The 20,948-nt window shown below is 37.3% G+C and overlaps 3 protein-coding genes and 1 long non-coding RNA gene across 9 annotated transcripts; 1 reads left to right on the forward strand and 3 right to left on the reverse strand.

Annotated features, from left to right (window-relative positions):
• Positions 1–339: 339 nt before the first annotated feature.
• Positions 340–8,596, reverse strand: LOC136785523 (uncharacterized). Its single transcript, XM_066746581.1, has 9 exons — positions 7,403–8,596; positions 3,241–3,480; positions 3,023–3,153; positions 2,381–2,939; positions 1,596–2,319; positions 1,456–1,533; positions 1,169–1,377; positions 868–1,097; positions 340–608 (listed from the first exon to the last, which is right to left on the reverse strand). The coding sequence occupies exons 1-9, from the start codon at positions 7,465–7,467 to the stop codon at positions 544–546; spliced, it is 2,301 nt and encodes a 766-aa protein (XP_066602678.1). The 5' UTR covers positions 7,468–8,596; the 3' UTR covers positions 340–543.
• A 132-nt stretch (positions 8,597–8,728) lies between these two features.
• On the reverse strand, positions 8,729–12,592 carry LOC136785522 (dnaJ homolog subfamily C member 8-like). Of its 4 annotated transcripts, none has more exons than XM_066746578.1 (7): positions 12,476–12,592; positions 12,244–12,398; positions 11,742–11,900; positions 11,588–11,654; positions 11,417–11,511; positions 11,192–11,334; positions 8,729–11,121 (listed from the first exon to the last, which is right to left on the reverse strand). In XM_066746578.1, exons 2-7 carry the CDS (start codon positions 12,319–12,321, stop codon positions 10,887–10,889), a joined length of 777 nt encoding a protein of 258 aa, XP_066602675.1. In that variant the 5' UTR covers positions 12,322–12,398; positions 12,476–12,592; the 3' UTR covers positions 8,729–10,886. The 4 variants fall into 4 exon arrangements, with proteins under 4 accessions (XP_066602675.1, XP_066602674.1, XP_066602676.1 ...); XM_066746577.1 differs by having other exon boundaries at positions 12,244–12,380; positions 12,448–12,585; XM_066746579.1 differs by having other exon boundaries at positions 12,244–12,380; positions 12,452–12,496.
• A 129-nt stretch (positions 12,593–12,721) lies between these two features.
• On the forward strand, positions 12,722–18,455 carry LOC136785524 (guanine nucleotide exchange factor subunit Rich-like). 3 transcript variants are annotated; one of them, XM_066746583.1, is made up of 10 exons: positions 12,722–13,496; positions 13,577–13,684; positions 13,749–13,904; positions 13,974–14,079; positions 14,212–14,288; positions 14,344–16,465; positions 16,536–16,818; positions 16,899–17,368; positions 17,431–17,794; positions 17,893–18,455. In XM_066746583.1, the coding sequence occupies exons 1-10, from the start codon at positions 13,362–13,364 to the stop codon at positions 18,218–18,220; spliced, it is 4,149 nt and encodes a 1,382-aa protein (XP_066602680.1). In that variant the 5' UTR covers positions 12,722–13,361; the 3' UTR covers positions 18,221–18,455. The 3 variants fall into 3 exon arrangements, with proteins under 3 accessions (XP_066602680.1, XP_066602679.1, XP_066602682.1); XM_066746582.1 differs by having other exon boundaries at positions 12,722–12,894; positions 13,236–13,496; positions 13,974–14,288; XM_066746585.1 differs by lacking the exons at positions 12,722–13,496; positions 13,577–13,684 and having other exon boundaries at positions 13,871–13,904; positions 13,984–14,288.
• A 935-nt stretch (positions 18,456–19,390) lies between these two features.
• On the reverse strand, positions 19,391–20,942 carry LOC136785525 (uncharacterized). The gene is made up of 2 exons (XR_010824686.1): positions 20,014–20,942; positions 19,391–19,937 (listed from the first exon to the last, which is right to left on the reverse strand). It is a non-coding gene; the product is annotated as an uncharacterized lncRNA (long non-coding RNA).
• Positions 20,943–20,948: the final 6 nt, after the last annotated feature.

The raw sequence follows: 20,948 nt of genomic DNA on the forward strand, positions 1-20,948 counted from the left end.
TACTGGTTCTCTTACCCACACTAGTATGATACACTAGCTCCTCATGTATCACAGAACTTATTAATTCTCTAAACCTTGCTAGATCAATAAATCTTTTCTCACCCAGCAAAACATTTCCTACCGACTACCTGTAACTAAAGCACAAAATTTAATCTTTAGTTTCAAATATATTTTCCTCCTTTAATTGTTAAAAAATCATAACACCAAATCCCAAATTACACCTTATTTAAACAATTGATAGACCAAATCTTGATATTATTTGTCATAAAACCTTCTTATATATCTCGAATTTTTCAGTAACGAAGAACGTTTTTAACTGCATTTGACAATAATAGAAGGAGTTTGATAGAAATTGTCATAAATTTGAAAATGTTCAACTTTTGAATAGAAAATATAAAAGAATACAAGCACCGGTATAAAACAACAAAAAGTACATCGACACCAAGACTGTGGCTAACAATTCGCAAAGTCTTCTCACGTCCATGTTAAAAGAGTGCTCTTCCTCAGATGGCTATCATGAATTATGAAACGCGCAATTTACATTTAAGCCAGCATTACAGTCTCACGTGCACGCGTTGTACATGGTTCAACGTTACTCATCCCAAAAGCTGGAAGAAAAAATTGTTGTCGAGCGGTTATAAAGTTTCTTTGTAGAATACTTGAATTTCAGAGAGGCCTTTCGAAGCAACGGTATACGACACAGAACCGATGCGAGGCTCGAAAATACTGACTGATGGTCGAGTTCGAGTTCGGACTAGGTTTCGATAATCAATTGGCCTATCAGAGCACCGCGCATCGTTGCTGGCATTAACGCCAAGCCATGTGGTTGATAAATCTGTGTGGAAGAAGGTTTGGATGAGAGATTACCTTGAGCATCGAATTGTCGTCTCCTGCGAAACATTGTTCTCCCTTGCGAGGAGACTGGACCTGCCCTGATGTGATTATCATCGTGCGGCTCATCTTCACCAGCACTGGTAGCACTATCGCGGTGTATTATCTCATCGCTTCTTGCCAAAGCTAGGGTGCCGCTGTTACCGCTGAAGAACTTGACTTTCCTCGCCAAATCCACGTAGCCGTGCAGTTTCGTGTCGTTTGGCCTTGAAACAATTCATCATGCAAGTTCACAAGCGCAACGTTCTCCCATTCTATAAGCCATGCTAAAGCATACCGAAGACTTTCGCTACCGCTGCTCTCGTATCTAGCGCTGCTATTAGATTCTCGCCTGGTCCTGGTTATCGTATCCCTGATCCTCTGAGACGCGGAGCACGAATCACCGGCTGTTTTCCGTGGAAGCGCTGGCGTAGGTTCACTCTCGCTCTCTCGGGGACTGTACCTCGAGGATCTCGTGCTCAAGGGACTCGCTTCTGGTGATAAATGCTGGAAGAGTAATTGTTTACTCGATTATAGTTTCTGTAGAATAATAATACTGCTCTAGTAAAGAGAAAGGCTACTTACGCTGGAGCAACGCTTGTTCGGTGTCTCATCCGTATCATCAGGATTAGAAAATTCTTCTTTAGAAAATTTGCGTCGAATCTTTGGAAAGAAGAATCAATGAGTGAATCTAAATTAACCATGAAATCTTATCGAGTACTAACCACTTGAAATTCATCCAACTTTTTCCCCAATCCATTTTCCGTTTTGCATTCGTTACCATCCACGTTCTGTGTATCCGAATTGTTCGCCAAATTCGTTGCGCAATCTTTAAGGAACTTTTCCGTTTGATCCTTGGCAGAATCGTCCAACTCCTTGAGCAAATCGTTCCTAACCTTTTCAACGTCCATTTCGAGTCTCTTATCAGCCTTCGCGATATCCACAATGCAATCATCCGTAACGTCCATTATATTATTTTCTTCCATTTCTTCTTCTCGAGTCTCCCAGGATTTTACTGTTTTACCATCCGAGGTTTTCGTTTCGCTACTCATCGACGCTGCTCTACCTTGTTCGCTCGTTTTCAATTTCCACGAGTCGTTCAATCGCAAAGATGGTTTTCCTTTCAAAACTGTCGACGGAGTCGCATTAACGCTCGAAGCTTCTCTGCTGCCCACGTCGTCTTTGCTATCTCGGCGTGGATTTCTAATGAATTTCTCGTTTTTCCAATCAAGATTATCCTTAGCGTTGCTTTGTGGGGACTGGGGCAACCTCGACTCGTCCCTTGCTGTATTTCGATGGGTCTTGACAATTGGTGAACGAATATCGTCTTTGCTGTCCTGCCTCTTCAAGCGATCCTCTTTGCTTCGTGGGGATAATAACTTCGGTATCAAACTAGGTATATTCACGTCCTCTCTACTGCGACACAGGTCATCGGTACTGCCTCTGTATCTAAAATTCATAAGAGAGAAAAATCTTAATCTTTACAATGAAATCCAAGAAAAGCACTCACCTTTGAGGAATAAATGATCGTTTGGTAGTCTCCTGAGGACTTCCGATATCTTCAAATTCTTTCGAGCTTCTCTTGAATAAAACTGGTATATTTGACTTTCGATCTCCATGCTTCGGCGGAGTTTGCCTGTTTTCCGGTGATATGAACCGATTAAAGATTTTAGGAGCTTTTAAAAATGAAATTTTCGAGTTGGATTGATCCTGGTGGCTTCCGGTACTCGAGTCCTCGTGAGTGTCCGTCTTTCGTAGATTCGAACCACGATCCTTCTTATATCTTACCCCATCCAGAGCCTCTTCCTCGTAAACTTTTTCATTACGTTTTACAACTGCTCGCTCGTTACGGTTACTGCTGCTGCTATTGTCACTCCGGTCGAATATTAAATGATCGGTGTTTCGAGCAACCGATTCCTTTTCAGCTTCGTAGCTTTGCGAGAGACTCTCGTCTCTTTCAATTTCTCTCTCCGCTATAATATCCGGATAATCGTGATGACGTACTGGAAAACTTCTATACAACCGCAACTCTGACGATTTTCTTGGAGCGGACCAGCGTGACGGTGGACCTGTTCAAACGACTCTCTTACGTTAACAATATCCCATTGTGGAAGAAGCAAAGAAACTCGGTATGGAAAATATTGTTACTTACCGTTAATGGTCCAAGCTCGGCGAATGCTGTGCTTCAATATATCGATAGGAAAATGTGATCTCTTATCGGTGCCAGCTATTTTTGAGTTAAAATTGTCGTAAACTCTTTTACCGTTGATCGTGCACGGCTCTCTGATAAAAGGAAAACGATATTGAAGCAAAATGGCCAATGGAAATGTGAAATGAAATCACGTTAGAAAAACCTACAGCGATACTCACAGCGTTTTATAGCAATTACGGCAGATCCATTCGAGGTCTTTATTTGCATGGGAACTTTTGACCTCGGTTTTGCACTGCCGGCAGATTTTCCGTTTGCATCGAGAGCAGGAAGCTCCGGTGTTGTAGAATCTACCGAACGGAGCCGAGCATTGCGTACATTTTCTTCCTTGCTGCGACAATTCGACCGACGACTTGAACAAACCTCGCCTCCTGAAGTACAGCAGATCCGGTTTTAATTTCCTATAAACAAAATCATTTATCATCAATAACGTTATTGTTTCTCGCAGCAGGACGAAGCAGAAAGGAGCAACGTTCTAAATAGGAGTGGGAGTATGTATTATATATACAGTGTGCCAATTTAAAAACATATACGTATACCGCCCTCGATTATTCGGTCCTTCCACTTTAAGAATATAGTGCTTCTTCCAATGACCCTCGCTAGGGGCTTCATGAAATTTCACAAAAAATAGTTTTAACAAATGTTCCCTTTGAAAATAAACTCAAAGTATTTCGGACATTTCTTTATCGTCTATAAGGACAGAGATATCGAGGATAATACCTTCTCAAACTGACATACTCTTTATTCGCATAATTTGTTTTGCTCGTTAATAAAAATTTGAGAAAAAATATAAGAAAAACACTAGCGCTGCGTATAAATTGATCCGATGACAATGAGTCATAGGTGGTCCCCCCAACTGACCATGTATCTCTAGTTCCTTTCGTAATGAAAAAAGTTTCGCGCGACCACGCAGAAAAGTTGCTACATCCTGCTGCCAAGTGCCAATACTGTACCGGTGCTGTGTCGTAGGTGTTGCATCTCGTGGGTATAAAAATGCTACGCGTTTCTATCTTTGACAGCCCACCACATTGGTCTCTACCTTACGTAAAATCCCAAACGGTACGGTCTATATACCTCGAACCTCTTGCGAAAACTATCCAAATCGGGTCGATGTATATTCTTTCCAATAACCCGTTTATTTATCGACAATCTCTCATCGTACGAACTATCAATAAATATACATTATTTGGAATCTCGCTTGAGAGATAGTAAGCCTTATCTGCCAATAAATGATATTAGAGGGGGGGGGGGGGGGTAGTGAGAGAGTTACCTACACACTGGCGTCAATCAAAATACTAAATATAATAGAATAAATTAAGTGAAGCACGAAACGACACAAAGGAACGAATATATTTAAAGAGAGAAAATTTATCACTGAACAGATCGTATGCACTGAGCCCGGTGTTCACTTTAGAACTGTAGACACACTAGAGCAATAGCGAGTACGAGGAATACGAGTACAATGACAACAGCGAAGAAACACGAGCAACGCTGCCAAGCTCTTTCGTGACCTGCGAGTCGAGACCGAGGTCTTCGGAGATTGTGTTATACGTACACTGCCAATTTTTTCTCGACCTGCGAGTCGGGACCGAGAGGCCTCCGGAGATTGTTGCCAGTGAGTTAATAAACTCTTTCGCGATCTCTGCCGCGACTGTCTCTGGAAACTGCTGGCAAAGTCTTTCGCGACCTGAGAGCAGCGAATCGCCAGTTGCGACTGAGGTCCTCCGAGATCGCAGCGCGACTTCCAAGTACTTCCAACAGTTCCAACTGGCCAACGACTCTGGACGCCATCGCAAAACGCCTCGAAAAATTCGTCCTGCCACCACCAGGAGAAAACAGGTCGACTACGCGTCGCCCTCTGTTTCCAATTTTATCCAGGTTTTCATAAAAAATTTGTAAACATTGCTCGTCGAATTTTTCGCAGCGCGAGTTTCTGCTGGAATAACGCGCGCTCCCGCTCCCCTCTCTCGCGCGTATCTCGTTTCTCTCGTCTTTCTTCTTCCATTCCACCAGCGTGCTCTCTCGCTCGCGCGCACTCTCTCTCTCTCTCTCTCTCTCTCTCGCACCTCGACAAACGATACCAGAGCCACGTCGTCCCTTTCCCATCCAACCTCTCCTTTCCTTTCCTCTCCGCATCTTTTTACTTTCTTTAGGTACTTCCCTTCCCTCGTGCTCTTCTCCCTTATTCTTTTTTTTTCACGCTACTCTCTCGTATCCTCTCCCCTCCCCTTTCCCCTCTCCAATCCTCTCTCTCTCTCTCTCTCTCTCTCTCTCTCTCTCTCTCTGTCGACTTTGCTCTGTGCCTCTCTACCTTCACGCTACATTTCGTTGCGAATCGGTTTGTTCCGGACCAGCGGAGGCGGACTGGACTCAAGCATTAACCCTCCATCACATTTTTCTCACTTTTCACGCAAAAAATGAGAACTGTAATCCCCTGCATTGTTCCAATCCATTTCCTCATTGTTTTTCCCTCCTTTGAAACAGCAGTTTGACACTTTCGTGTATTGCCAGTCAACCTAACTTTCGAAGCAATACAATTATGCAGCGCATTAAGTGTGGAAAAACTGTAGAAATTGCCAAGTAATTAATTGCAACTAATTCCAAGGCAAGAATTCCCAGCGACATTGTGCATTTTTCATTCGCGTCGCGTGTAGCATGTTCTTGAAAAATTGCTGTGTTTAGAGTTTTCAATGGGAGTATTCGAAATGCATGACGGATTTGTCCCTGTGTGGAGGTACGCGTTTCGTGTTTGACTGGACGGACGAGGCAGGTTGGACGAACGTCGAGTTATCAAGATAACTGGAAAAGTTAGAGTTGTTGACGTTAAAATTGATTTATTGCATCTGAATGAAATGATTTTTATCGCGAAGAGTCGGAGGAATTGTAGTCGACAGAAGTTGCAGTTGCAAATCCCCGTAGACGGCGCATAGGTATGCATGAACGTCGATAGAACCGTTATTTAACCTTAAGGTTTTAAGGTCCGCTTCTTTCAGTATAAAGCTTCGGACCAACCCATATAAGTATGTATCATTACCCAATTTCACGTTGATCCTTTTAAATACGAGCCATAAAGTTAAACTTTAAGAAGATACAATTCTATAGACGCGGAATAATATTACCTATCGTACCAGTTAGCGATTCGAATCTAGATTAAACAAAAGCATCATACGAGTGACTGTGCGTAATAGAAAAGCTCCGGTGCATACTTCTCTTCAACAATTTTGCCACGTTTCTCTTGGTACCTTATTACCGGTAAAACAATTTATAATTATTCTTTGCAAAACGAAATTAATTATTCCAGAAAATCCACATTTGTAGATGTAATTATTTCTTTCTGGTCAAAAATTACTCCCTGAAATATTCTGCAGAGCTGTACAGACCTTTTTTTTTCAAATTATTGATAGAGAATAAATTATAACTATTTATAACGTCGGTTTTATTACTTTTTTCTTTTGTAAAAAAAATGCCACCTTACTGCCCTTAAGCACTGCCAAACGAGTAATTTGGTCTCCCAATAACGAGTTTGTAATCCAAAATTTGTAGCTTTTCTTGAATGATATTTTCCATTGATCGTGCAACTTAAGAGATGCTGTTTAAAAAATATACCTTTCCTATTGGTAAGTTGGTCGTTTCTGAAAGGATAATCATGGCGAATATTGCACGTTGCCATGTGAAAGCGGCGTTCGCTTATGCTATATGTTATATTCTGTGTTTTATTCTGTCGCGGAAGAAGGGGGGAGGAGGAGGAGAGACGAGCGTGTAATGTCTCGCGTTCGCACGGGGGTCACAGCTAGCCTCGAGGGAGCAGTCATTGACATTGGGAAGGACCGTCGCAATAATACCTGACTAATATTTTTGCAATTTCTTTTCGTATGCAGAGCTGCATACACATATAACTTTTTTTATCATTCTTTTCCTCCATTATTGCTCTTCCTCGAACCACTCAGAATGTCCACTTTACAGTCCCTTTCCACAGAGACATACCATGACAAGAGAATTCATCGAAATTTGCGCACACTCAACTTTACGAAATAATTTATTGCATCAATAGTCCGCTTGAACGATAAAAGAAGTGTTTTGAATAATTTATAAAACATGAATCGTACGCGAAGCAATTATTTTTACCAGAGTGCCTTTTCCGATATTTAATCGCTGGATCGTCGAATGGCTCAGTTTACCGCCTTGAGCGAGATAGAAAGTAAAGTACACTACTAGTGAGACTGATAAGTTCGACGATAAATAGAGGTTGAATATTTGTAGGTGGAGTAGAGATTTTCCTGGTTAAGATCGAGGTTGAATTTAAAGAATGCAAGAGAGAATTACCCGTGTTGCTCTTCGTCCGGGGACGATGGTTGCTGCGTAATGCGAACGACATCCGTCGTCGACATGGTTCGTCACTCGTATCAGTGATCTTAACACTCTGTCGCATAACTGGACATTTGAAGGAAGCACAGAAGTATGCCTGTCATGAGAAAAACTTTTCCCTACGTTTACGATATAGAAAAAGAGAAATTAGAAATTGAGCGAAGAAGCAGGCAGGCAGGTAATGGAGAAAAGCACGTGCACTCTCGTAGGTTGATCAACGTGTGTAGCAGCCATGCAGCTCAAGCCTCAAATACGTGTCCAGGCTGGCTGGCGCCCGTCAAGGCTAGCACAAACTCAACTGGACGATTTATACGTATGGACCACAACTTTCATTCTTCCCAGACTTCTGTAGAATATAATACGTCGAAGCACAGTGTCTTTTATAGTTTAACACAGGACACAGAGTCTTTTCTGCGACGATGCTGATAATTTGGCCGCCGAAAGATCCGATCAATTGGACGATGTATCACGAAGAATGCGCGGCTTCTAACCGCGCAAAGCGGTCTACCACAACTCGCTTGTGTCGTCTTGGTGTTCTGTTGCTCGCTGGATCAGACATGCCGCACCTCTACGGCTCTCTACCTATGCTACACCTCCTTGCGAGTTGCCTGCCTTCTCGTCGGTCCTCCGCTCAGACCCGCTCAGTTCGCTCCATGCCTACCCATACAATAAAAGAACCAGATGCCTGCCTGCCTGCCTATACTCACTCATATACCGAAGCGAGTCGAGTCGTCGAGTCCGACAACCGAGTGAACCGAGTCGAGCCGATTCCTTCTTTCTTACCTGTTCGGCTCGACTACTCGCTACTCGGCTCGGCTATTCATCCCCCCGTCCCCCAACAGCTCTAACTACTCACAGACTCGCAGTTCGGGAACCTGCCTCCCCTGCCTCTGCCTGCTGGTCGCTCCCTCTCTTTCGCACTCCAGCACCAATTCCAATTCCAACTATTTCCAACTTGCTCCTCTACCTCGTTCTTTCATTATTTCCATTCCATCCCCCCTCTCTGTTTCTCTTATCTGACACCAGCCAAGATTAACTTGATACAAGTATATCGTATTCTCTTTCATATGGAAAAACGTTTTTCTGCGAATACAGACATTATAATAATACTCCACTGCTCCATTCGATACAATATGCACATTTAAAATGCTTAAAAACAGTTTGTCCATTCTTGTAGATATTTTTCAAGTTCATATCGATTCAACAAATATGTTACACAATTTTATGAGTCTTTGTATCAAATCTTATAGTCTTGTCCAATCTTTATCAAAATTTCACTGCTACTGTTTGTATATATTATATTTTGTATATTTATAATATGTATATTTTATGATTATTTACATTTTTAGCGTTTATAGTTTTGCATACCTTATTTGCCCGATGAAAAGTTTTGACAGTGATTTACATGAATATTTATTCTTAATAAAAATAACTACGCGGACAGTTTCATCGTATGCAATGTATTATTTAGGTAAAATAGTTTTAAATGTGGTGGCTAATACTATATGTAAAAAAAAATATGTAGTTTTTGTGGTGGGCACATATAATAAGCTTCCGCATTTCGCTGTTAATAAATGATGATGGACATTTTTCTCTGGTTACATTTTGTATCGCATTATGTTCTGGAAATTCTCCGAATTTCATTCTGCTGTAAGCGTCACATCAGATACTTTTTTGTAAAATTATAATTTAGTACTTAAGACCATGCGCGCGCGTTCGCGGTTAGCATTTTATGCAACTGTTCTATAGCTATAATATAAGTGAATTGTACACAATATTAACTTTCTTTTTACCAAAAATTTTAGTTAAGCTAATTGGTTAAGTACAGCGTAATTTCATCTGTACGTAATTTAGTGATTGAACTAAGATTTTCGGTAAAAAAAACTACAAATGTTGGTTTGATAAACTAACACGGTATCAGAGACATAACTTAATTATTTATATTTTAATCACGCAGCAATTCTCCGGATGTAAGCACATTCATGTCACATTACTCTGTGTCACGTTAAAATTTTACTAATAACAGCGAGATTAATTTTAAATAATATTGGTTCTTCGATCAATCACATAGAGATTTTCAATAATTATATATGCAATATGTAACAGAGAGTAAATCAGACTTTACGAGGTCATACAGGACATAATTTTTAACAATTCCTATTAATAAACACAAGGTCAGAAAGAAAAAACTAAAATTAAAACTAAAAAATAAAATGTTCAATTTCTAATATTTTTTATTCATATATGCTCAACTAATTTGTTAGGAGAAGAATTTTAAATAAAGTGATTAGAATTCAGTCAGATGTAAAATTTGTAATATTTAATTTTCTTAAAAAGACTTTAATTTGACATAAGTCCCATGGTTAATAATAATAGTTATTAAATATTACGTCCGTTATTAATATCACCTTAGTTTGATCTAGGATCCCTGTCATACTTTGTAAGGTTGAACTATAAAAAACTATAGTCTCGAAATAATTTCTTTTTCATTTTAAATGTATTATTTTTATAAAAAATTTCATGAACATTGCAGCTTTTCAGAAATATATGTCGAAAAGAATATTTATTAAAAATTATTGTGTGCAAGTATCATTTACCATTTTTTAAATAAATTTTATATATTTCAAAAACAAGTTTTTTTTTAGAATATTAGCACACTCAGAAAAAAATCAAGGTTGATATTCTTTTAGATTTGGGATTTCATTACACCAAGGAAATCTTTTATATTATATATTAAAGTTCTTGAGAAGGTAACATTTCAATGAATAGGAAAATGTCGAATTATATCAATAAAAAGAACTTACTGAAATTTATAGAATGAAAAGTAAGAAAATGATGGCTTTCTTATTTATATGCTCTTAATGTACAATATTTTGAATAAACTTTATACATACACATCTTTATATGTTCGACAATTTTGGTATAACACATCATGTTGCAAAGTCGTAATTAGATGAAAATCCTAATAGCTACTTAGATTGCAATATGCAAAATTTTGCATACATACATACATACATACATACATACACACACACACACAAGGCTCTTCACCACACGCATTCGTAACATTTGATCAAATAGAAATTTCACTAATGTACTTAGTACATTGTCATAAGACTCATACTTCAAATATTCATACCACAGACTTATTAGTTGCATATATTTAATTATAACTTTAATTTAGTTAATATGCATATATTCACTTTTCCAACATATCCTGAAAAATTTTGTAATATGATTTAATCCAAATAATAAGCGCTAAACAAAATTAGCGAAATTATTTCTGTTTTGTAGACTCAGAACGATGAAAATAAACGGTGTAATTGTGATACTTGGATTACTTTCCCTTTATAGTAAAGTCTTAAGAGAAGTAGTCATATTGGTCAAAATTATAGTTAGCATTGAGTGGCCAGAAATAGATTATAACTGTACATTGAATACATTATCGTGATTCTGCCTTCGTTTTCGGAGGCCTGAAAGCTTTAACTTTTTTTGTTTTTTTCTGCTTAGCAGCACTACTACCTGATTGGAAAGCTTTCCAGCTATCTACTCTCGACTGTCGAGACTCTTCAAAATTTCTTTGCCATTCACGCTCTAATGCAGCTTGTGCCTCTGCTGATAGTTCTTCTTCCCTTTTCCTTTTCCGTTGTTCTGCATCTCGTGTAGCCAATTCCCTTCTGAAAATTTATAATAATTATTATATTATTTGTACAACATATATTTCAAATCAAAATATAAAAGAATAACCTTCTTCTTTCCATATCAGCAAATAATTTCATTGTCATAACCCATACAGCATGCCTATAACCCTCTTCAGTTTCCTCTTCTAACAGTGTATTACTGCAGTCCACTTTTCCCTCCTTCTTTAACTTTTTCTTCTTTTCTGCTATCTAGTTTTATAATTTTAAGAAAGGTATATGATGATATTAAACTCTTAACAAATTATAATTTTGTATAATAGTAAAAACTGACCATATGATCCGTCCTGGCTTTTGCTTCTTCTATGACATCCATGCACTTCGCTCTAGTTTCCTCATTCTCCAGAGTTTTCCAGGCCTTATTTACAGCTGATGAAAAAAATTAGATATCAATGTTATATGACATATACATATATCAAATATATACAGTTTATAATGTACTGACTTTCAAAAGCTTGCTGTGCTCTGTCAGCATCATCCTGATTCTTATCCGGATGAACTAAAATTGACATCTGTAAGACAAAGCAGTTTCTTAATTTAAAAAAGGTCCATGCATACTAAATTTATGTTAGAGTAATGGAAGATATGCATTAACTCACCCGACGATATTTTTTTTTAATCTCATCAATAGTTGTGGTAGGATCAATCTGCAGTACTTCAAATGGATTTAGATTAAAATAAGAAGAACCAGGCCGTAGCAGTCGGTCAATCTGCTGTTTTGGAGTCAACACAGAATCCCTTTTTTCTATTTCCTTTACCTGCAATTTAAACACTTGAATAGCAAAACATTTTCTTTTTAATGTTTTGTTTTAAAGAGGTTAGAATTAACTAAGTTGCCATTTAAGCTGTACACCGGCTATACAATGATGTAAATACTTAAAAATAACCAAGGTACTTAAATACTGACAGACGCGAGGTTTTACTAGTACTCAAATAGATTGTTACTGCTATATAGTCTTTATTTACAGCAGATATGACATTTGTTAGCTTTCAATGAGAATGTGATATTTACCGAATTAAAAGGTGAAGGATAAGGGATGACATGACTCATTAAGGACATAGATTAAAAGTATAATTTACTCGATATGTCATTTAACATACTTCAGTATAGAATTCGTTGAATTCATCCTCTTTCTTTGCTGGAATTTCACCAAGTAAACCTGAGTGGGTATCAGCCATCTTGAATGGTGTGAGCTGCGATCCACTACGATCTGCGGACTGCGATTGCTGCGATGTTACTACAAATACGAATCAACCTGCGGCATATATGTACATACGTTTATAAGCGAATTTAACATAACATACCAACACCAGCTAAACTTGTTTTATTTACTGTTCCTCATTCGTTTCATTCCTCCTTATTCAGATAAAATGAAAATCAGAAATGGTGGACGTATTGAAGTATGTGTGTGTATGTGTGAATTGTGAAGCATGGAAAGTGGAACTGAAACGTAGTAAAACTTCAGGGAAGAGTGAAGACTGGTGAAGACTAGTTCCATTCATTCCATTCTTGATCATTCCATCTCGTGTATAATAGATTAGAAATCTTTTTTCATATTTCCTTTATTAGTTTTAGGCATAATTTTTGTGAGTTGATATTTTTATAGGCATAATGCTACGTCATGCTAAAAATTTCAATATTTTTAAAAAATTTTTTACGAGTTTATGATTAATGTAAATAACGTACACTATTGTATGATATTGAATTTTATTGTAGGAATTTGGTAGAGAAAGTACGGAATGATCAGAAATGTATGGCTCCAATTTTCTACAGTGTATATACATGGGGTTTATTTTTTTAACTACTCTACTGAACTAGTATAATTATTTGAAATAAGACAAGCATATGTTTTTTAATTCCAATTTATTGCATTAGTAACTTTACTCCCCAGGGCAGTTAAAAAAAATAGACCCAATGCCAATGTTTATGCATAAGACCTTGCTGTTTAGATCATTGGATGGTTTTTGTTTCTCCCTCCTAGCTTTATTTGCAATATATGAACGAGTTTATCGTCTTATCGATCGTCACAATCGAAGGACGTGGACAACGAGTAACTTCAGGCAAATCTATAATATAAAATTTTTATTTTTAGGTTATGTCAGTTAGAAAATGTTTACTTGTGTCTGTCATAAGCAGAAATGTACCATCTCGAAAAGTAGTAGTTTGAAAATGTTGGAAAAATGTAAGGAAAGGTAGAAAGTTCACGATTATTATAAACATGTTTTTCCCTATTGGCTGGCCTCGCGTTTTAAACGCGATGGAACCAGAGAAAATAAATGCAATAGTTTGTAATAGAGACAAAATGTTGTTTGCTATTTTGACAACTAATTCCTTAACTATTTGGTACTGTAAGGTATAGTTTGCTTCCATTTTTTAGATAAATTGAACTTTATTCTGTAAAATTTGGTAAACCAAACTTTTTCTTATCCCCAGCCCTGTGTTCCCATTGTATTTAACAAACGTTCTCCAGAATCTTTGAAAAAATATGGTGAAAATGTACTAGTACAATGGAGGCCTGACTCCAGTATGCTAGTTATAGCAGTAAGTAAATATTGTAACAATTGATTGTATAAATTTCATAAATTAATGTGAACCTTTGTTTCAGACCTCGGACAGTTATTTACTATTTTATAGATTGTTAGATTCAAGTCCAGTTGGACATGGCTTATATGAGCAAAAAGACTCTCCAGTGACTAGCTTAAGACGTGACAGTGCAGAACTATTTATTAAAGAAATAATTCCTTCTTTAGCTTTAAATTTTGTAAGAAATTTTTCAGAGTTATCTTATAATTTTTTTGTAAAACACATAATTTTTCAAGTATTTTAACAGGAAAAATTAGCTTGGATAGATGGAGGAATTAGTTCACTGGTTTGCATACGTGATGAAATGATGGTTGCTACAAAAACAAGTCATGTTATTAGACATAAATGGGATGGTACTGTAAACAGAGATTATTCTTTAGATTTACGTAGAATACCATTCAGTCTAGATCAACAAATTTCGACAGTAGCTGTACCATTAACAGAGAGTAATATCTATATCACTGACATTGAATATTCTCCTTTAGTCGGTGGATTTGCTATTGTTCTTAATAATGGCAAAGCTGCATTTCTTACTGCGCAGTCTTTAAAATTTGATCCAAACGTAAGTGGTATTGTTAGCTTCTCTATACATTTTTAAATAAAGCAAATTCTTACAGCAAGTTCAAGGAATTTGGGCAAAAGATATGGATGATGCATCCTGTGCTGCAGTGAATCATAAATATAGACTGATAGCTGTAGGAAGAGAAAATTCAGAAGGTGTTGTCTATTATGTGGATGATACAACAGGAGGCTTAGAAATATCTCACACTTTAAGCTTATCATCAAAGGATTATCCTGGAAAACCGGGAAGCGTTAAGTGTCTCAGATGGACCCCTGATAGTTGCGCTATTGCTATGGCATGGGAAGGAGGTGGCTTAGCAATATGGAGTACTTTTGGCGCTCTCTTATTATGCAGTTTAAAATGGGATTATGGCCTCAGAGTGGATTTGAGTCACGACAATCCTCTTTATATTCACACAATGGAATGGTCTGCTGAGGGTTATCAGCTTTGGATGCTGAGAGAATCTCCTGGTCCTTCAATAATTGAAGAAAATGGTAATGGAACTGATATATCGAAACGATCTGTTATACAATTGGATTTTGCGAAAAGTCCCTTGACAGTGAATCCCTGCATGGGACATTATGGTCACTTATATCTACAGGGTGAAGACAGATTATATTTAAATGTTGGGGCTGGTGTATCGGCAAATACAACGGGTTTTCATTTGGCGAATGAAGTATCTGGCGATTCTGGAATACAGACATTAGCAGGCTGCAAGCAGTGGCTAGTTGTACCAATTCCTACAGCATACAGTGGGTCTAACTGGCCAATTAGATACACAGCAATAGACAACGAAGGTTTGAGTATCGCTGTAGCTGGTCGAGCTGGTTTGGCTCATTATTCTTTACCGTCTCGGAAATGGAAACTATTCGGTAACGAAACGCAAGAAAGGGATTTTATCGTAACAGGAGGTCTATTGTGGTATAGAGGCTTTTTAATAGTAAGCAGCTATTTTATTCTTGAGGACAAAGATGAAATAAGGATATATCCACGAGACACAAGGCTCGATAATAGTTACGTGAGAAGCGTCAGAATGACATCTCAAATTCTTTTGTTGAATACGCTCAAGGAACGACTTTTAACCTTCTGTGCTAACGCTCAAATCAGTATCTTCGATATGACGTTAGAAGGTAACGAGGGAACAGGAAGCATAGAATTAACGAGAATTCAAACTGTGGATATCAGCGGATTATGCATCCATCCAGCCTGCGTTGTCAGTGCAACTTTGACAACGATCAGAGCTGAGACTGCTGGAAGCCATCCTCATCCCGAGAGTTTGTTGCTTAACGTATCTGGCAGACTTTTAATGGTACAAAGAGAGCATTGTATCGACAACTCTGAGGTTCTATTCACGTGTGGCTCTCCTACGGTACTAGCATCCTGTGTCGAAAATGTCTGGGTTCCTTGGAGATCTCGAAGAGACAAACCGCATCTAACAGAAGCTTTATGGTTGTTCTGCGGGGCTCACGGAATGCGAGTATGGCTCCCACTCTTTCCACGAAATCATCAAGAGAAAGCTCACACCTTTATGAGCAAACGAATCATGCTACCATTCCATTTACGCATTTATCCACTAGCTATACTTTTCGAAGATGCAATACTGCTTGGAGCGGAGAACGATACAGTTCTCTTTACATCCGATACAAACTCACCATTCTCTCTTCCATTCAGTTTATTGGAGCTCACTAGTCAGGTTTATCTTCACCAGATTCTGCGTCAGCTCATTCATAGGAATTTGGGCTATCATGCTTGGGAAATAGCCAGATCTTGCTCCGCTCTGCCATATTTTCCTCATTCGTTGGAGCTTCTTCTTCACGAAGTTTTGGAGGAGGAAGCCACTAGTAAAGAGCCAATTCCAGATGCTCAATTACCTTCCGTTGTGGAATTTATTCGAGAATTTCCTGGAGTATGGGCCAGAGCGGTTGTACAGTGCGCGAGGAAAACTGAAATTGCTCTTTGGCCTTATTTGTTTTCTGTTGCTGGACCACCTAAGAAATTACTACAAGATTGTTTACAACGTCAAGAGCTAGACACCGCTGCGAGCTATTTAATTATTTTGCAAAATCTAGAAGCTTCCAGTGTTAGCAGGCAGCATGCTACGTTATTATTGGATGCTGCACTGGAGCAGGGAAGGTGGGAGCTGTCCAGAGATCTTGTTAGATTTCTTAGAGCGATAGGTGAGAACAAATAATTCTAACGTTTGCAGATAAATTAAATACTATATCATTTTTATATTTAAAAATCTAGATCCAAATGATGTGGAATCTCCTCGGACTTCTTGGGGTGGAACTGCAAAATTAGGAGGTCCTTCACCCACGCCACCGCTTTCACCACACGAGGACGATTTGTCCTTGGTGTTAGGCACGATGCAAGTTTCACGTAGTAGAAGCTATAGTACAACAGCTACGCCTAAAGTTCAGCCTGAATCCAAAGATATTGCACCGTCGTCCATGTTGGAGAAAACGAGAAACGTCGTTATGAGGCGAAAAAAGTCCGTGCCCACTGTTAAAACCGAAAAAACTGATAGCAAGTGAGTTTCAGCTGCAGTTTTTTTAGTCATTAAATTATTTTTGTCCTATTACTAATTGCTTTATCGCATTTAATTTCCAGGGAAGGGTCCGCAGAAGAATTTTTCATTGACGTAATTTTACAACGGCATGCGAGACGGTTGCTTACAGCGCGCAGATTAGCTGATTTAGGAAGATTTTCTGCACGTTTGGATTTTCATTTAATAACCTGGCTAGGCAGGGAACGCGATAGAGCAGCTAAAATCGATGATTACGTTGTGGCATTGAAGGCTGTACACGAAGATTTCATTTTCCCTTATCCAGTGTTATCCTTACCCACTCTACAAAAATTTAGAAGGTCCAGTCTCACTTCTCTGAGATCTTTGCGGTCGGTGAATCTTGAGAGTCCCGAGGAGGAAGCGATCAGTCCAAATTTCGCAGTTGATTTGCCAGACAGTGGATACACTAGCTTACCCAGTGGCAGACCTTATACTGCTTTAGTATCTCCCGTTGCCAGCTTAGAAACTCAATTTCCGGCTGTCGAGGCAAAATTAACGCCGAATATATTGAACGGTAAAATTATTCCGAAGATGGGTGGAGTATTATTAATTTAACATACAAATTTTTAATTCCAGACACGATGAGTGTAATGAGCGATACAAGCACAGTATGGCGGGACGACGCTGAGTCTATCGTTGGTACTGGGGTTGGTACTGTTTGTTGGGTTTCTAACAATGAAAATACTGAGCCAATCGAAGTCCATGCAGCTTCAACTTGTGCACCGATTAGCCGTGCGGAAGTTCAACTTCGTTACTTGCTACAATTATTCCTAGAAGGTGGCTGCTTGGGATGGGCAGCAGTTTTGGCAGCAGTTTTGCGAGACGCGCCTGCTATGGCGAGAACGGTCAGAGCTGCTCATGCTCCAATGCAAACCTACGATTCTGCCATTAATTTAAGAGATGGTCTGGTTACTTTGACCAAATGGTCAAACACCGAATGGTGAGTATTCATTATGATATCTTGCTAAAGTTTTGCTCGATCTACTGTACTTTCAAAAATTGTATATAAATTTCTCATCTAATTTTTTATGATACCAGCTTGGGGTACCGACCGTTTATGTCAAGCATTCAGAATCAAATTTCCTTGTTGAATCGATTAATCGCAATGAAACAGCAACAGGAGCAGGAACAGATTCTTGAAAGTCCATCGCCGAGTCCAGCTCCATCAGCGAGCAGCAATCAACGGGGAAACGCATCCCGATCACGGCATTCATCGATTAGCCACGCTTCGACAACTGCGCCGCTTGAAGAAGAAAGATCACACGAATCTATCGTTAGTAATGACGACACAGGGTTTCGAGGGAGCTATAGTAATGCTAGTACTTCACAAAGCACCTCACCACAATCAAATTGTATTATATCTTAATGACTTCTTTACTGCCTATTAGAAAATTCCAATCTTCTCTTCCTACATTTAACTTCTCCTTTAAAGAAACAGCCTTATTAATTTTATTATTTGTTTAATAAGGCTTTTGCAGTGGGGTAATTAATTTATGAATAAGGCAAAATAATTGGTAGCTTAGATATTCTATTAAAACAATTTTTTGAAAAATCATCAGCAGAGTGGTTGATTAATATGTTATTGAAAATGTAGTAGAAAGGTTACTTAAAATATAAGCTATGCTACGACATTTGCCGATCTCTAAGTTCGATATTGTACATATTGAAATTGATATAACGTAGGCAGTTTCAAATAATTTCTGTTTTTATTCTATAGTCAAAGTGAATAGAAAATTTGTTAAAAAAAAGGAGAAAATTTTACACACTTTTATTTTATGCTAAATATAAATTTGCTGAAAAATAGATTAAAACAAGTTTTAAAAATTAGATATTTCTTTCAAGATCTTTCCATTTTTTAAAATTTCGTAAGCATAAACCAAAGTCTTTTACCCGACCTACTCGATGAAGTTACAAACTTTTTCGATGAAACTAGTCTCAGTATTTTTTCTTATAAAGAATTATTTTCATAAATATACACGCGATGTTTTTAAAGTTATTTATATGATATATTAAAAAGGTGCCAAATGTAATTAGGATATTTCGTAATTCCGTCACGAAGAAAGATATTATTGATAAAATAAACTGACAAACATTAAGTTATCAATCTATTATTATAGTTTTTAGTTGAAATAATATTATTGTATAGATTAAAAATACTATTTTAATTACAAGGATGAAATATAAAACAATAAAAATCATTGGCCAATTAAGAAGAGAATCAATTTAGGATGCATTGAAAATTGATGCCAATCAATGTGTACTGTGTACGATAATAATATTAATAGTAATAATTATTTAGATGAAATTTAAAATGATAATTATCCAATTATTTATAAATTGTAATATAGTTAATTATAAATACATGTTATATTTTCCTCTAAGTGATGTTGCATTTTGTTTTGAAACGTAACTTATATGAAAAATTCATTTTTTTTTTTTAAGATGAAGTACTGTTTTCAACATAATCTGTAGTAATCTAAATAAGGTAAGAATATAGTATTGAAAGAAGGTAAAACATTTTTCAAAGCTTATGAACGTTATTTTACTCTTATTTAATCATTATTAGTAATTTATTTCATCTTATAATACCATATAAATTAACCTTGAGGGGATCGGGGTGATCACGTATGTAATCAGTAATAAACGTACAGTTTGCATTCACCGTATAGACTACATACCTATATGTATAACATTTACTTCAGAATATTAGTAAATTTATGTATAAAACGCCAGCCCTCTGTAGGTTAAATAGAAATGGTTTTTTATCAAGTGTAAATATTTTTGCAGAGAGTAGAAATAAACGTTATGTACAAATACATGAAAAATGTATGGACATTAGAAAGTAAGAAAATATTATTTTGTAGTTTTTTTAACGTGCCATTAGTGTGACACGAAATTTGTTGCGCATTAAGTTAGCGGTATAATATTCGCTTATGTAAGATACTGTAACAACGTACCTTGCAAAAACTTCGGAGCTGAAAAGTTTATTTAAAAAAGTAATTCCTAACTGCGATAATGCGGATTGTACGGAGACTGTTGTGTATACGCTTCGTTGCAATATGGAGGAGGCGCTACCGGCATACCTAAGATATTTTATTTACACATTGATTATAACTTTAGGAAAACTGTAAAAATCAATATTCGAATTTAATTAATTACCTGATGGATTAACCGGGTAAGGAATAAATGTGTTTTGGTTTGGTGCACTGACATAAGGTTGAGCTTGGACATTAGGCTGAGCTGGCACTACGCGAACAGCTTGAGCTCTCTCAACTTCTGAAATAAATGTTTCAACGACAGTTAATTTGAACAATACTTCTTAAACTTTCGAACAATGATGAATATGCACGGTAGTTTGTTTACATACAATTAATTCCATTCTGTCCTGTTTTTTTCTGATTAAGGAACTTTATTCATAGCAAATTAAATAATACAAAACATTACACATGTTCTGCAAGAGTAAAAGGAGTTTGATCCCTCGCATCTGAGGTCGGTCTGCACAAAGAATGTGCTGGTTTTACAAAGGAACTTTTGAAGGATCAAAGCCTTGAGTTAAAGAATACATATATGTATATCATGTGCGTAGTACATACAAAAATAGAATTAATTAATCTGGCATTACCCAACAATACAAAAAGTTACAATAACAGCACAATATTTTAATCTTACATTTAAACTTTAGGAATGTTTAGATAGAATGTTAAGTTTTTATAATATTATCACTACATATATATTGTTACCATCCAGTAATCTGAGCTTTTTAAATATTCAGATTTTGCAAGCACTGTATTATTTCTTTTAAATACTATTAACATGTATAAAATATGGGGGCGTATCTTCAAGCAAATACCGAATAAAGTGTTTCTATAAGCGAATGAGCGTGAAAAATTAAAATTGCGCAGTTTTATCAGTATACTAGATAAAACCTGACGCTCAAAAAGAATCCATTTGCCGCACGAATGGTTCAGTCAAAATTCTTGAGCCTTCTCGGAAATTTTGGTAAAAAGGAGAAACTCTTTGGCACATTTTGACATTCCAGATGAGCAACAGTGGTTGTTGTAACAACCGATGATCGCGGTGAATTGGATTCAAGC

Source organism: Prorops nasuta, unplaced genomic scaffold, assembly GCF_024137725.1.
Source record: "Prorops nasuta isolate Cenicafe-Biocafe unplaced genomic scaffold, Cenicafe_Pnas_1.2 PNAS00457, whole genome shotgun sequence".
Taxonomy (NCBI): domain Eukaryota; kingdom Metazoa; phylum Arthropoda; class Insecta; order Hymenoptera; family Bethylidae; genus Prorops; species Prorops nasuta.

Coding starts and splice junctions, on each gene's coding strand:
- LOC136785523 (XM_066746581.1), bottom strand. CDS start 7,467: ATGTCGACGACGGATGTCGTTCGCATTACGCAGCAACCATCGTCCCCG. Junction 2,320..2,380: donor CGATCATTTATTCCTCAAAG/GTGAGTGCTTTT, acceptor TATGAATTTTAG/ATACAGAGGCAGTACCGATG. Junction 609..867: donor ACGACAATTCGATGCTCAAG/GTAATCTCTCAT, acceptor TTTTTCTTCCAG/CTTTTGGGATGAGTAACGTT.
- LOC136785522 (XM_066746578.1), bottom strand. CDS start 12,321: ATGGCTGATACCCACTCAGGTTTACTTGGTGAAATTCCAGCAAAGAAA. Junction 11,512..11,587: donor AGCACAGCAAGCTTTTGAAA/GTCAGTACATTA, acceptor TTTTTTCATCAG/CTGTAAATAAGGCCTGGAAA. Junction 11,122..11,191: donor GCTGATATGGAAAGAAGAAG/GTTATTCTTTTA, acceptor ATAAATTTTCAG/AAGGGAATTGGCTACACGAG.
- LOC136785524 (XM_066746582.1), top strand. CDS start 13,362: ATGTTTTTCCCTATTGGCTGGCCTCGCGTTTTAAACGCGATGGAACCA. Junction 13,685..13,748: donor CCAGTATGCTAGTTATAGCA/GTAAGTAAATAT, acceptor CCTTTGTTTCAG/ACCTCGGACAGTTATTTACT. Junction 17,369..17,430: donor AACGCCGAATATATTGAACG/GTAAAATTATTC, acceptor TTTTAATTCCAG/ACACGATGAGTGTAATGAGC.